We start from the raw sequence: 16,286 nt of genomic DNA on the forward strand, positions 1-16,286 counted from the left end.
GTAGTCAGCGGACAGAGTTTGATGCCTATGTAAATATGAAGTTATTTCATGTAGTACTTAAAACTTCCCAAGGCTATCACATTCCATGAATTAGGAATCACTATCTATATGAAGTCGATCCAACACAAAAATAATAATGAGACGTATCTAAAATTGGACAGAAGGCAATGTGTATACATGAGCTCATGTGGAAATAATAAGAATGTTGATTATTTTTGATTCAAGGATTTAAGATAATTCCAGTAGTCCCTTCTTTGTATCCTCAGCTTTTCTTCAAATTTATGCAGTGTTTTTATTACCACTAAGAGCGATTATACCTCCATCGTGTATTTATATAAATATTTTAATAAAATGTTCTTTACTTCATAAAACTAAACTCTGCTAGTTTAATGACTATATCCAGAAAGTCACAATGTCATTTTGGTAAATTAAATTGTTGGCAGAAACTAAAGTAGGAAAGCAAAAAACAGGAAGGAATGGAAAGAGCAATGAGCTTAAAAGAGGACTAGAGAGTAAAGATATAAAGAGTATAAAACTACAGCTAAGAAGTTATAAATCTAGTGTTCACTTATCTACTTCCAACCTGCCAATAACACATAGGAATATTACCTTAGATTCTTTTTACTAAGGACATTTCTGAGAGCTATACTAGTATCATATGAAACATGGGTATAGAGCTTTCTAGAAATTATTGTGTCCCCTTTGGAATGGTTGACATAACTAAGATGGTCATAAGGCTCTATAATACAGCTAATTATTTGACTTATGGGGGAAAGGTTATCAAATATATCATGTAAAATTATAAAATGGAAGATGATTGATAAAGAGAGCCTAAGATGTTACAGACTGGATAACATAAGCAAACACCATGAGGGTGCTTAAAAAAGGTGTCTTAAAATTTTTTTAAAGGTAACATATTACTAAACACTACCAAAGGGTTAAACTTAAAAAGACTGACAATACCAAGTATTGATGAGAATGTGGATCAACTGGAATATTGCTGGTGGAAATGCAAAATGGTTCAGCCATTTTGGAAAAACAGCCTGGCAGTTTCTCACTCACATGACCCAGTAATCACAACCATGGGAATTTACCCAAAAGAAATGAAAACACCCAACCTCACAAGAACATGCACACAAGCAGCATTATTCATTACAGCCCGAACTGGAAACAACTTGTAAGTCTGTAAGTTTGTGAATTAACAGAGAAATTATGATACATCCATACTATTGCTACTACTCAGCAATAAAAAGAAATAAAACAATATACCAGCAACATTCTGCTAGAAGTCAAACACAAAAGACTACATGCTGTATGATTCTCTGGACATGAAATTCTACAAAGGGGACAACTATATAGTGACAAAAAGTGAATGAGTGGTTTCCCAGGGTTGGGGGAGAAGATCAACTACTACAAAGAGGCACAAGAAAACTTTTTAAGAGTGATATTCTTTACATCATTGTAAATAATTACTAAAATTAGTCAAGTTGCACACCTAAAATTGGTTAACATTTATGCATATAAATTATGTTTCAATAAAATAATTTGGTTGATTATTAAAAATATTGCTAAATATAGTTTAACTAAAAGTACTGTTAAAAATTAAAAAGTAAACAAACAGAACAGATAGTAAATTGTTGGCATATCAAACAGAAAAAACTATTTCACGATAGACTTTTAATGGTATGTGTTTAGTGAGCTATAGATAAAAAGAAATGTAAAAAAAGTCTTAAACTGTATCTAGTAATCTTAATGTTAATATAATAGGGCAAAGCTAATAGGAAATTTGGAGAAGGCAATGACAACCCACTCCAATACTCTTGCCTGGAAAATCCCATGGACAGAGGAGCCTGGTAGGCTGCAGTCCACGGGGTCACTAAGGGTCGGACACGACTGAGCGACTTTACTTTCACTTTTCACTTTCATGCATTAGAGAAGGAAATGGCAATCCACTCCAGTATTCTTGCCTGGAGGATCCCAGGGACGGGGAAGCCTGGTGGGCTGCCAACTATGGGGTTGCACAGAGTCGGACATGACTGAAGCGACTTAGCAGCAGCAGCAATAGGAAATTATCTTTGGAAATAAGATTTTTAGTCTAAAAGAAATAATAAAATAAAAGGAGCAGAATCTCATAGTCTTAAATTTGAATTAAAAATATTAATTCTTAATTTATTTTTTCTTTCTAAATAAATATATATATTTCTAGCTCTATCCTCTGAAAAAGTCCAAAGCTATGATAACCCATTAGCAATGAATATTCACAGCATCCAGATTATTCCCACAAAAGGCAATCAGGGCTCTTAGGAAAAAATGGCTGAGTTCAGATTTGGGACAGAAAATGTACAAGCCAAATCTGGGGAATCTTGTAGAGACAGAAAGTAATCAGGTTACAAAAGAGCAATGAGGTTATACCAAAAAGGTACAAAATCAATTTGAAGGGAAAACTCATTATTCTGAAAACTGGTAAGTAACGGAAAAGAATAGAGTACTTTCCCTGCCTTTCTGGTACAAACTGTATTTCACAGTAACTAAATTTTCAGGACAAAATTCCTCTTTCAAGAAGAATCCCTGCCAATTAATATGGGATAAATAAAATAATTTGGAAAAAATCAGCATTTTGCAATTTGTAATGAAAATAATGAACCTAGGTAATGATCATTCAAAACCTATCATGAAAGACTTTATGAAAGATTAAGAACACAGTCAAAATCACTGAAAATGGGACAACCAAACATAACGTGCCTTTTGATGTGAGGCAACAATATTTAGCGTCACTTGTGAAGTATTCTTGTCTGTTTTCTGAAAACTGAACTTCAATATCAGTAAACCTCTAATCTAACTTAAGAGTTTACAGAAAAAAAAATGGTGGCCAGAGGAACACTAGAATGACACCAGAAAGAAGAGATCTATGATATCTAGAATATGGGACACTCCACAGGAAAACGTAAGCAGCATGAGAAATGAAACAGTGAAAGTTGACTTTTATAGACTAAGACTTAAGAGTCATGACAACCAAAGCAACAGCAATTCAACTATAAAAACACATTTTTGAGACAATCAGGGAAATGTGAACATGGAATAATTATTACATGTTTGGAAATAATTTTATTAATAGTTATTTTGAATCAGATGACAAAGATACTCTGGTTTTTTTAAAAAAGTCATCTCTGTTAGAGACAGACATTAAAGTATTTATGAGTGAAATGATATAAAGTATGGGATTTTCTTTAAAAGTGTTACAGCCAAAGAAAGTTAAATTAAAAAAAAAAATAGATGGGGGTGGGAAAGAGATAAACAGGATATTAGGAAAATACTAACAACCTTTGAAGCTGGGTAATGAGTACTTCTATTTGAAAATCCTTAAATAAAAAAATTCATAAGGAGCTAAATATTTCCATGTATAAAATTTTTAAAGAACACTAATTGTGGTTTAATCCTATACTTCTATAGGACATTCTATATATTTTAAAACATGTCAAATAATGTAAACATATATTTAATGCAATCTATGTACCTATCTATAGATCTCATGTCTATCATCTAGATTAAAGGGATTAAAAAATTATCTAGAAGGATGAGAAGAGAGAATATTACTTATTCAGAAAACTTGTAGCAAGCAATTGAATAACTGATTAAATAGGGGTATTAAACAAAACATTCACCCTAATATGTTGAAATAAATTTTCCCTACCACAAAGTAAACACTTAAAAAAAAAAACTGAAAAATTTCTTTCAAATCATGAAGTCTACAAACACTCACATTTTGAAGAAGCTGCTCAAACCAGTCATATCCAGTATCTCTGCATGCTGCAACCTAAGGGGAAAAATATGGTGCACCTATCAAAATTAGAAATTTACATTAAAACATACTTTTGCTATGCTATAGTCTCAAGAATAAAAATGTTCAAAGTTCTAAATTAAAAAAATTATTTTCATACTTATGGACATAGGGAGAGGGGAGGAGAGGGTGAGATGTATGGAAAGAGTAACGTGGAAACTTACATTACCATGTGTAAAATAGATAGCCAATGGGAATTTGCTGTGTGACTCAGGAAACTAAAACAGGGGCTCTGTTTCAATCTAGAGGGTGGGATAGGGTGGGAGATGAGAGGGAGGTTCAAAAGGGAAGGGATATATGTATACCTATGGCAGATTCATGTTGAGGTTTGACAGAAAACAAAATTATGTAAAGCAATTATGCTTCAATAAAAAATAAAAAGAAAAATAAAAGAAAAAAAAAGTGTGGATTAAATGATTAGAACTCAAAAAAAATTATTTTCAAATAAACTATTTTTTTCAGTGAGCCAATAATCTACCATGTTAAAGAACTTTATTCCAAAAGTATATTAGAAGCCATTCAAAATATTCACTTAATGTATTAAAATTAAAAATGGTATTCTGAATGGTATATTGAATCACACACTATCAGGAAATCTGTAAGGTCTAAAACAATAAAAATGCAAATGTTTGCTTCTTATTTTCCTTCTAGGTAGAAGATTTAAAGACATTAGTAAAACAGAGATGATCATGTAATCCATAATATAAAAATTCTTAAGTCTAAAACATGAAAAGCATTCTGGGTCAAAAAAAATTATAGTTTATGTGTATAATAAAACATAATGAAATTAATTTTAATTCATGTATTCTGGAAAAAGTAGAAATTACAGTCTCATTTCAGGCTGCTATTCATGTGTTATTGTATCTTTTTATCTACTTCTCACTTCCCTTTCCATTTTCAATCACTGGAAGAGTCTGGAGAATTTTAATATCAGTGCTTAAGACAATGGATGCTAAAAAAAAGTGGGGATAGGTAGAAATACTACTCTCATCTTATTTGCATCCCTTGAGTTATCTCCAGAAACATATAATAAGGGAAGTATCAGAGGATAACCAAATATCTTGTTATTGTCTCTCCCTTTATAAGACAAGGCAGGCCTCAGTCAGGTTTGTACCCACAGGAATCACCCTTGTTTCAGTCCTTCCTTACCACATCAGTGATATTTAAAATCTTCCTTGTCATTGCTTCTTTGTCATTGTGTGGCGTTGGAGTAAACCAGAGTTTTTGGAATGTTTCATTTACTAATTTCTAGAAGAAAGAAAAATTTCAAACTAATAAGTACAATAAATGTGGCAAAATTCTTAATCCCAAATTCTCATTAAAGCCCAAAGCGAAAGTATATGTGTGTGTATATATATATACACAAACACACACACACACATATATATATAAAACCCTGAAATTTCTGGTATGACATCCTCAGTTTCAAAAAGATCAATTATAAAAATTATAAATTTTTTTCAGTTTGGCAAAGATTTTAAATGGGTTAATAATATGCTGATGCAGGAGATGTAAGAAAGACTTGGGTTTGATCCTTGGGTCAGGAAGATCCCCTGAAGGAGATCACTTCAGTATTCTTACCTGAAGAATCCCATGGACAGAGGAGCCTGGAGGGCTACAGTCCATAGGGTCACAAAGAGTCGGACACGACTGAAGCGACTTAACACAATACTATGTCTAGTATAGAACTTCTGGATATAATGCACTTAAATGCTTTTGATCAAACTAAAAAATACTTTTGCTGCTTTGGTAGAAGTTGTTAAAAAACTAAACAAAATCAAAACCCAAAAAAGAAATATAGGGACAATCACATATACATAGATTCACTAATGAACTCTAACTTTCAACAAAGTATTTACTAATTTAGAAAACCAAGCACATACCATTTGAAAATCAATTTAATTTGAAATAAATTTCCTATATACAATGTAATCTCTACAATGACATTAAATATTACAATTGCCAAATTGGTTTGATAAGATCAGATTTTATTAACTAATGCAGGACCTAGAAAAAAAATACCTAAACATGTCTTTTTCTTCAATTTATAGTCTATAATATTGACTTACTTGTGTAGATTTTATATATACATAATTAACAAAACTTATATATATAAAGCAAACATTTAAATTACTTGGGCTTTCCTGGTGGCTCAGCGGTAAAGAATCTGCCTGCACTGCAGGAGACAGAGGAGACTTGGATTCGATCCCCAGGTTGGGAAGATTCCCCCGGAGGAGGTCATGGCAACCCACTCCAGTATTCTTGCCTGGAGAATCCCATGGACTACAGAGGAGCCTGGTGGGCTACAGTCCATACAGTTGCAAAGAGCTGGACACAACTGAAGTGACTGAGCATGCACACACATGTAAAACATTAATGAAAAATGAATTTTTAAAGTAGTCAATGTTTTTAACTTACCTTAATGCCCTCTTCATCATTTACCCTGCGAATCATTTTTACACACATTTCTGTAATTTTTGGAAATGTCGGTTGTTCAATACAGATGTCTCTTAGAATCTTTATCACCCTTTTTCTGACACTGATACCAGTATCCTAGGAACAGAAAGATATTCTAAATGTCAGAAAAACTGAGATGCCAAGGTGTATGAAATTTGATAAAATAAAATTAGAAAATACCAAGAAACAGTATACATACATTTATTAACATGATATGCTATGCTATGCTAAGTCACTTCAGTCGTGTCCGACTCTGTGTGACCCCATAGATGGCAGCCCACCAGGCTTCCCCGTCTCTGGGATTCTCCAGGCAAGAACACTGGAGTGGGTTGCCATTTCCTTCTCCAATGCATGAAAGTGAAAAGTGAAAGTGAAGTCGCTCAGTCGTGTCCAACTCTTAGCGACCCCATGGACTGCAACCTACCAGGCTCCTCCATCCATGGGATTTTCCAGGCAAGAGTACTGGAGTGGGGTGCCATTACCTTCTCCGATTAACATGATAAACATGGTCCATATATATATTTTAAAACACATTTATATTAATCTTATTATAAATATGAGTTATTTTATTATGCTGTCTTTGCTTTTAAAATGTAATATCCAACATATGGAAAATATTAAATCGCACTGAACACAAGAGGAGCATATAAGCCTGCCAAAATTAAATGGAGTAACAAACATGAAACTTTGAGGATATTGTTTGGCACTTAAACAGCATATGAAGTATATATAACAAAAATGTTTAACAAATCTTTCAAACCAGTATCACTATTTTATAATTTATAGCAAATATAAGGAAAAAAGGAACAGATCAAAGGAAACAAAACCATGAAAAAATAACAAGACTGGCTTGCCTTTTTAAATCTCTCTGTCATGGTGGCATGTGTAAGAAAGAGTTAGAGAATACTCTAAATAAAATAGAGATGAAATATTGTGGTGGATACATGGGTGTTAACTGTACTATTTCTAATTTAACAGATTTTCATAACTAAATCATCTTTAAGTAAGAAGTACTGAATACCCATTGTGCAAAATTATCTCCATTTTGTAGTTTAGCAAACATGAAAATATTTTAGGATATATTGCTAAGGTAGATGCTGTCAGAGTTCATTATACCTGAAAATCCTGTTGTTTGTCCTTCACTCTTGAAAAGAGTAAGACATTAAAAGTGAAAAAATTCTTCTACTTTTTCCTTAAAATTCTTTGTTTCCATCAAGATTTTATGCTAGTTGGAGATGAAATTATCTGTAACTCTCAGTCCCACAGTATTTAAATATTGGGCTAAAAGTGATAAATTCTTGTCAGTTTAAGAATACCGAAATCCTGTACCTAATGAATCTCTGTTGAGTTATAGAAGAAGTCAATAACCCTGCAGTGGGTGGTATGGAATTTTGACAGATATTTTGTAATGCCAATGTTTCCTTTCATTTCCAAGGAAATACTTCAGGGCCACAGAATTCAATGCCATAGAAGAAAAGAATATCTTAGAATAGCATTTCTTATGTTTGCTCTTAAAACTCAAATGACTTTATTTAGCTTGCAGGTATCTGAGTCTGTCATAATTCAGCTTTAAAGAAATATGCAAATACACATAATAACCAAAAATACTGTCAGACACCAAAATTCCATATATAGCTCTCACTGAAATAATTCTTCCTGTTTATATACATATATATTTATAATTACTCTAGAATCCTATCCAAAATACTTAACTGTGTCATGTAGCTCCTATCATTTACTCTTTGTATACCAGCATAATCAAAAACTAATAGTAACTGGTAAAGGGAATCCAATTTTTACCAAAGATGTGCTTTACAATATTAAGCAGCCCTCCTCTTGAAATATGTTCTTCTTTAGAAAGTTGCTACAGTTTATATATTAGGTTAGATAAAAATACAGAATTGATATCTACCTTTCTATCTTAACATTTTTAAAAAGTGATATTAGGAAGGCAAAATTATATTCATAAATTATAATAAAAGTGACAAAACAAGCATACCAATATTCTTTCAATCAGCATATCATAATACTGCTCAGCAAGCTGAGGTCGACAAAGGACAAATCGACCTAGTAATTCCACTGCTGCTTCTCTGACACTAGTGGAGTTATCCATTAATCGTCCATGAACTCCTCGCTGCATATCCAGCTGAAGAAAAATAAAGAAATTATAACTTATACTAAGTAGAGCTAATATTTTAATTTGAATATAAAAGTCACATAAAAAGAATAATTTGTGTTCCTCTTTACCCTTGCTAGAATACTGGGGTCTACAGCAACAACCTCAGATAAACACTTCATGGCTTTTGTTCGAACGGCAATTGCATTTTCACCAAGGACTCGAAGGATCTGCCAAGCAAATATTAACATTTTCATCAACTTTAGAACATATAGCTTTTTAACAAAACACAGAAAGAAAACATGCAAAAAAATATAGAAATATCGAATTTACTTTCCTTCAATTTTTATATATGTAAGTAAAAAGATCTGTTATCATACTGATCCAAAGTTTTCACTTAAAACATTAAGGTATGGTGTTTTATACTTTATGGCCTTTCCTTTCTTCTGTCATTCTCAATTAAACCTGTTTTTTATTGCTATGCTTCATTTGCAAGAAACTGTAGGCCCACTGAAAACTTTCTATGTCTAACTTTAATCAAGGATACTTAGTATCATTTAAATAATAATTCTGATAACTGAATAATTTGTTTTTATAACATCAATCACTCTAACTATACCATCACTCTACCTGTACCATACAGATACATATCCACTTATCTGTAAAACAAGAATCAACAGGTAAAGGCATGCAGAACAAACATTTTAACAAATATGGAACAAAGAAACAAATGTTATTTTCATCATTTTTTAAAAATATCTGTTCTCAACAATGAACAGACATCACACACAAGTTTCCAGAATTAGAAAAATCAGTATCACTGTATAAGAAATTCTTGTCCAGTTTACCTGTGTCAAATAAATATCAAAGCTCTGGGCAAACGGCCTCATAGAGGCCAAGTATCGAACAATCAAACAAGCATCATCATAGTCCACAGTATCAGAGTTCATTCTGCAACGAAAGGTCATTAAATTATAATTAATTAAATTTTTTTGTAAAGTAGGTAAATAGATATCAAAGAGACAACTGAAAACACTGGATCTTTTGTTTTTGGATCTTACTTTAATGTGCTGAACTGAGAAGGTGTGGTTTTGATAATGCTTCTAAGAAACTTCTTCCGGTTTTCAGCTCGATGCATAATTTGACCAGTTGTCTCAACTTCCTTTGCATGATGTGATCCTTCAGATGATTCTTCATCTTTTTGTGATTTCATTGCTTTTTCTGTTTCCAGTGTTGTATCACGGAACCACTGGGCAATATAGAATTTACGAGAAAACTGGAAAGAAATTTTAAGACTTGAGTTTGATGAAATTAGTAACAAAATTTCCAACCTACTGACAAAGTGTTTACAATCAGAAACACAATTATCAAGGTTTACTTTAAAAAGAAGAGTTTAGAACACATGGATAAAATGCTGAAGGTAGAAGACTATAGTTACTTTCAAAATTTTACCTTATTTCTTCAAGAAATATACAACCAATTATTACTGAACTATATTAACACTGAGGTACATGTATAATCTGTTCCTGAGTTTTTTCCCCTCCAGTTTATTGAGAAATAATTGACATACATCATTGTAGAGTCTGTTCCTTTCCACAAAGACTGAAAACCTATAGTAGTTGGCTGAAGAGCTTTAGCTATCTCCAACCTCTTTATTTTTATTTAATTCTCCAACTTCTGTAGATGCATATCCCATCAATTAAAAAAATTAAAAGTGCCCCAATATAGTGTATAAATTTTACATACAAGCTTATTTTACTAATATTTGGATATATAATATATTTAAAAAAAAACAGAATTAAGGATATTTAAAATATACATATAAAATTCTAATCATTTTATAAAAATTCACTTTTTATATGCTAATAGATTATCTCATACACTACCGGGGTCAATGATCTTTGTCTCAAAGATAAAACATTGCAAGATTTTGGATTACCCAAGTCACATAATATTAGGAAACAACAATATCTGTATCAGAATTTGACTACCACATATTTCTATTTCAAAAATTAATATTCCAATACTACTCTCCTCTTCATGACATTCTCAGTTTTCTTTCAGACCAAATTTGAAATAAACATGTGAACATTACAAAATAAGGAACAGAATCCTACCACCAGTGAAGGATCAGTCTCCGTGTTTTCATCCAAGTAATCAAGCAATGCTTTTTGTAATTGCTGTATTTCATCTTCCCCTCCTGAAACCTATAAAACAAATCAGGTCATAACACAAAGATATTACTAATATATTTTAATAAATCATCCACTCACAAACAGAAATCTGAGGGAAAAAATCTTATAAATGATAAAAAATGTATAGGTATAGTTAAGTAAAAGGAAGAAACAGAAGAATACTGTTTTTTGAAAAACATTATATACTGATAGCTCAGGTTACTTTTATGAATTACATGTTAACTTTTTATAAAGAAGCTCATAGGGAGCTGACATAATTATTAGAAAAATGTGTATGTAAATCTTCAGAGGTAGGAACCTACTAACACTGGTTTTCTATTTGGTAAGAGAAACCTCCAAACTTCTAATCTAGTAAATGGAAACTGTTACCTGTATTATTATGTATTATGGGTATCTTTGAGATATTATTTAAAAAGAACATTCTGAAAGGGAAATATTTTTATTTGTAATTAATACAAAATACTTTACGTCATGTAGATCAAATATACAGTAGGTATATTTAAGCTGTTCATTTGATCTGGAAGCAGAAAGAGACCGAGTCTTTAGGTCCTGTCAAGAACAATGTTGTTGTTTAGTTGCTAAGTTGTGTCCAACTCTTTTGAGACCCCATGAACTGTAGCCTGTCAGGTTCCTTTGTTCATGGGATTTTTCAGGCAAGAATACTGGAGTGAGTTGCCATTTCTTTCTCCAGGGAATCTTCTAGACCTAGGGATTGAACCTGTGGCTCCTGCACTGGGTAGGGAGATATTTTACCACTGAGCTACCAGGGAAGCACTTTCAAGAACAATACAGAGCAGGAAATTAACTCTGAGTTGACATTCATGTCTATAGCTTATACTCTGGTTTTACCTGTGTGAAATGCCAAATATATGGTTTAGACTATATGTAAGCAGAAAACAAAGATAAGAATAACCTATGTTCTGAGAGTGTAGTAAAATGGATATATTCAGAATGGTTTTTATTTAGTTGCATCTGGGATATCGATTTTTCTTTTTTAAATTTTCAATTTTCAATTGGAGTATAGCTGATTAACAGTGTTGTGACAGGGTCAGGGAGACAGCAAAAGGACTCAGCCTACATATAAATGTATCCATTTCTGCCCAAACTACCCTTCCATACAGGCTGCCACATTAACACTGAGCAGAAGTTTCTATAGTACACAGTGGGACTTTGTTGGTTATCCATTTTAAATATAGTTGTGTATACCTGATTCAGTAATTCTAGGGAGAGTCCTGAGAATCTGCATTTCTAACAAGTTCCTAGGTGATATAAAAGTTGGTGCTGCTTGTCCAGGGAATCATATTTTGAAATTCTAGGGTAATGGGGACATCCTGTCTGCTCAAAATGGTTCAAAAGAAAATAAAAATGAATATACAGACACATATGTATGTATATTCTAAAAGAGAATAATAAAGCAAATGCTAACCACTAAAGAAATCTGGATGAAAGATTTGTGGGAGCTTTTTGTGCTATTCTTCAAACTCTTCTGTAAGTTAGAGGCATTTGTCACGGCCAGCATGGATATGGTTATGGACATTAAAAAAATAAAAAAGAGTATAAAGAAAATGAAAAAAGCTTTACATGGTTGGATTACAGATCATCTGGGCTACTTGGTGGCTGAGACGGTAAAGAATCCGCCTATAGTGTGGGAGACCTGGGTTCGATCCCTGGCTTAGGAAGATCCCCTGGAAGGGGGCATGGTAACCCACTCCAGTATTCGTGCCTGGAGAATCCCCATGGACAGAGCAGCCTGGCGGGCTACAGTCCATGGGGTCACAAAGAGTTGGATACAACTAAGTGACTGAGCCTACACATATCATTTACCTATCAATTTTCTTAAGTTATCTTAGTATTACTATCACCTCCTCCACAGTTTAAAATAAAAGTTAAACCAAATAGAAACTAGTATCATACATTCATAACAGAAGTTCACACACACAACTAAGAATTATATAAATCATTTGAAAGTTCCTGTTATACAGAATTCACTCTAAGGTATATATTTGCTCTGTGGCACTTTCAGATGATTTTATTCTGAATCTACAAAATGAAATGCAACACTAACATAAGAATACCTTAAAAAGTTCTTAACTACTTATGACTTATCCCCATAATGTAAATTCTTTATCTCAATACCTGTTTTAAAATTCGTTCTATAGACCCTTGATCCATTTTGCTTGTAACAGCATCTTTCCTCAGTCGTGCAGCAACAGTTCCAAGGTAATCAAGGGATGCCACTCTTAAAGCCATCTCTGTTGACTTATTACTGAACTGATGAACCTGCATATGAAAAATAATTTTAACTTAATCAAGTTAAAATATTTTTAATAGCAATTTACATAAATTCCGTATCTATGCTGTTTTACTTGAAATTTAAACATTTTTTTCCCGTCATATTGTCCCACAAAGTAATTACCCTTTAAAAAATTTTTGATATATTTTTTTGGCCACATCTTGCAGCTTGCAGGATCTCAGTTCCCTGACCATTGACTAAACCTGGGCCATGGCAGTAAAAACCCAGAATACCAACTACTAGGCCACCACGGAACTCCCATTAATTGCCTTTTGAGTTTCCAGAATTTTAACATTTTCATTAAAAAGAAAAAAAAATTATAACTAAGTCTTCCTAAGAACACAGTCACTTTCTTTAAATGTAGGCTCAACTGTATAAAATGGGATTATAACCGACTAAGAACTTCTTAGGCTGGAATTTCAAAGTCTATAAAAAATATCTTGGCTTCAGATTAGTATTAATATATTTTCCAACTGACAGAAAGTAAGGCCCCCAAAGCTCTGTAACAACTACACGAGTCCAAATGCAGTTTAAAAATAAAAACCACAATAGCATTTCGTTGTATTTATTTCCCTAATACGGTATTACATGAGGACTAAAATGTGTCATGTTTTTAGAAGTACTCTTAAAGATGACAGAGCTCATATTCATCAGTTTCATGCTTTGAAATGAATTAACTATAATAACATGACTCTGTGTTGAGATGCTTTTAACTAATAATACTTTCAAATAAATAAAAGGAGTTTTTTAAAGCACTGTTATCTTATGTAATGAAATGAAAGCACCAAAAGTCACAACATTTCAAAATTTTATACAAGGTACCGACAGTATTATGTACAGTAATGCACATGCAAAAATAGAGATGCAATGGTCGTATTTCCTTACACATTTTTAAAGAATTCATCATCTGTGAATCAGAGTACATCCTCATTATGTTGTCTTCTAGTAATCTAATAATCTTTAAATGCTATACTCTTACCAACAGTCTCCCTAACAAACTAAGGAGTAGTTCAGCAGCTGGCCATTCAGGCTTATTGACTGTTGAAAGAAGGTCTTGAACAAAATTTTCAAATAGTGGTCTGTAATCTTCTTCACCTTGCTTACTACCACATCTGTTCAAAGATAAATAATGAAAAAGCTGTGAGTTTAGGTGACATGTTCACCAATATGACTGAAATTTTGTTAACTAAGTTTCTCAACTTGTATACCTAAACAAGGTGTAACAGAGCACATTAAATAAAATATGGTTTAAAATGAATCTATTTCTCAAATTTCATTTTCCCCCCTATTACAGGAAATTCATTTACTGACTAATATTAACATTACTTTCTGGCAAGCATAATACATTTTAAATAATGACCACTGTTCTTCTATGAGATTACTATAAATTCTTCTGAAAACTAAGTAAACCTCTATCCCTAAACTTTCCTATTCAACCAGAATGTCCGAAAATTCAATGAAAAATTAAAGAATTTCAATCTTGTACTTTAGCTTCTAGAATTCAACACACAAGAAAGTTCATGAAACTTTAGATTTTATAATATTCCAACTGCCTCATTTTAAAGATAAGGATATCAGGAGTCAGGGAGATATAGTCAGGTTTAGATTATGGAAGGAAGTTCGATTAATCTTTTACATAAAAGAAATGAACTATTCTCTCCATGGGGAAAATAAAAATCAGATTATGTTAACTTTACTCACTTTTTAAGGAAGATGGAAAGGAAGTTTTGGGCTGTTCGCATGGCTGTTTCATAAGAATTGGTAATGACAACATCTTGATCAACCTAGATTGAGAAAAATGAATGGATATACATATAAGAAATAACCAACAAATTATTTCAGTTGCTACTACCATGTTAATACTGACTATAAGGGCAATACAATTAAATACTAAAACTTTATGAACTTCCCTGGTGGTACAGTGGATAAGAATCTGCCTGTCAATGTAGGGGACACAGGTTCAATCCCTGATCTGGAAAGACCCCACATGCCACGGAGCCTGTGCACCACAAGTACAGAGCCGGCACCATAGAGGCCGGGAGTCACAATTACTGTGCCTATGAATCCCAACTACTGAAGCCAGCACACCCTTGAGCTTGTGCTCTGCAATAAGAGAAGACACCGCAACGAGAAACCTACGCACTGTGACTAGAGAGTAGCGAGCACTCTCACAACTACAGAGAACCTGCTCACAGCAATGAAGACCCAGCACAACCAAAAATAAAATAAATAATTTTTAAAAATACTAAAACTTTAACTATACTCTTATATGTAAGAGAAGATACAATTAGCATTGTTGTTGTTCAGTCCCTCAGTCATGTCTGACTCTGTGATTCCATGTAAGGCAGCACGCCAGTGTTGCATTTCCTTAACTAGCTCCTGGAGTTTGTTCAAACTTATGTCCACTGACTCAGTGATGCCATCCAACCATCTCATCCTGTCGTCCCCTTCTCCTCCTGCCTTCAATCTTTCCCAGCATTGGGGTCTTTTCCAATCAGTCAGCTCTCTGCATCAAGTGGCCAAAGTACTGGAGCTTCAGCTTCAGCACCTGTTCTTCCAATTAATATTCAGTGTTGATTTCCTTTAGGATTAGCTGGTTTGATCTCCCTGCAGTCCAAGGGACTCTCAAGAGTCTTCTCACAGTTTGAATGTATCAATTCTTTGAAGCTCAGACTTCTTTATGATCCAACTCTCACATCCATACACGACTACTGGAAAAACCATAGCTTTGACTAGACGCACCTTTGTTGGCAAAGTAGTGTCTCTGCTTTTTAATAGGCTGTCTAGGTTCGTCATAGCTTTTCTTCCAAGGATCAAGTGTCTTTTAATTTCATGGCTGCAGTCACCATCCACAGTGATTCTGGAGCCCAAGAAAATAAATTCTGTCATTGTTTTCATTGCTTCCCCACCTATTTGCCACGAAATGACAGGACGGGATGCCATGATCTTCATTTTTTGAATGGAGAATTTTAAGTCCGCTTTTTCACTCTCCTCTTTTCACCTTCATCAAGAGACTCTTTAGTTCCTCGTTGCTTTCTGCCATTAGGGTGGTGTCATCTGAGGTTATTGATATTTCTCCCAGTAATCTTGATACCAGCTTGTGCTTCATCCAATATGCTTCATTCTTAACATATGTTAAGAATGAGAAACGTGTGTAACAAATGAAATACCAATGGTTGTTTATCATGATCTAGGTCAGAACAATATTGATCAAAAATACAAAAAGAATTTCAAAAAAATTTGCAGGTTCAAAGTTTATGAAATGCTGGAATATAATACTAAATAAAATTCAACTCCATCATTAGAAATTTAAAGATCAGTATATAGTTAATTCAAAGTTGTAGAAATCTGATACACAAATAAACATTAAAAAAACTCAGTAGTAAC

General features: G+C 33.2%; 1 protein-coding gene across 4 annotated transcripts in view; it reads right to left on the minus strand.

Annotated features, from left to right (window-relative positions):
- Nucleotides 1–16,286, minus strand: part of NIPBL (NIPBL cohesin loading factor) — a 205,139-nt gene that overhangs the window by 34,424 nt on the left and 154,429 nt on the right. For all 4 annotated transcript variants that reach the window (XM_061393710.1, XM_061393706.1, XM_061393708.1 and 1 more), the window contains 11 exons: nt 14,601–14,683; nt 13,879–14,011; nt 12,743–12,886; nt 10,529–10,618; nt 9,473–9,687; nt 9,260–9,362; nt 8,543–8,641; nt 8,295–8,441; nt 6,257–6,391; nt 4,988–5,086; nt 3,761–3,814 (listed from right to left, as the gene is read on the minus strand). In XM_061393710.1, coding sequence (XP_061249694.1) covers nt 3,761–3,814; nt 4,988–5,086; nt 6,257–6,391; nt 8,295–8,441; nt 8,543–8,641; nt 9,260–9,362; nt 9,473–9,687; nt 10,529–10,618; nt 12,743–12,886; nt 13,879–14,011; nt 14,601–14,683 — 1,302 coding nt within the window. The remainder of the gene's footprint in view (nt 1–3,760; nt 3,815–4,987; nt 5,087–6,256; nt 6,392–8,294; nt 8,442–8,542; nt 8,642–9,259; nt 9,363–9,472; nt 9,688–10,528; nt 10,619–12,742; nt 12,887–13,878; nt 14,012–14,600; nt 14,684–16,286) is intronic.

The sequence above is a fragment of the Bos javanicus genome, chromosome 20, assembly GCF_032452875.1.
Source record: "Bos javanicus breed banteng chromosome 20, ARS-OSU_banteng_1.0, whole genome shotgun sequence".
Taxonomy (NCBI): domain Eukaryota; kingdom Metazoa; phylum Chordata; class Mammalia; order Artiodactyla; family Bovidae; genus Bos; species Bos javanicus.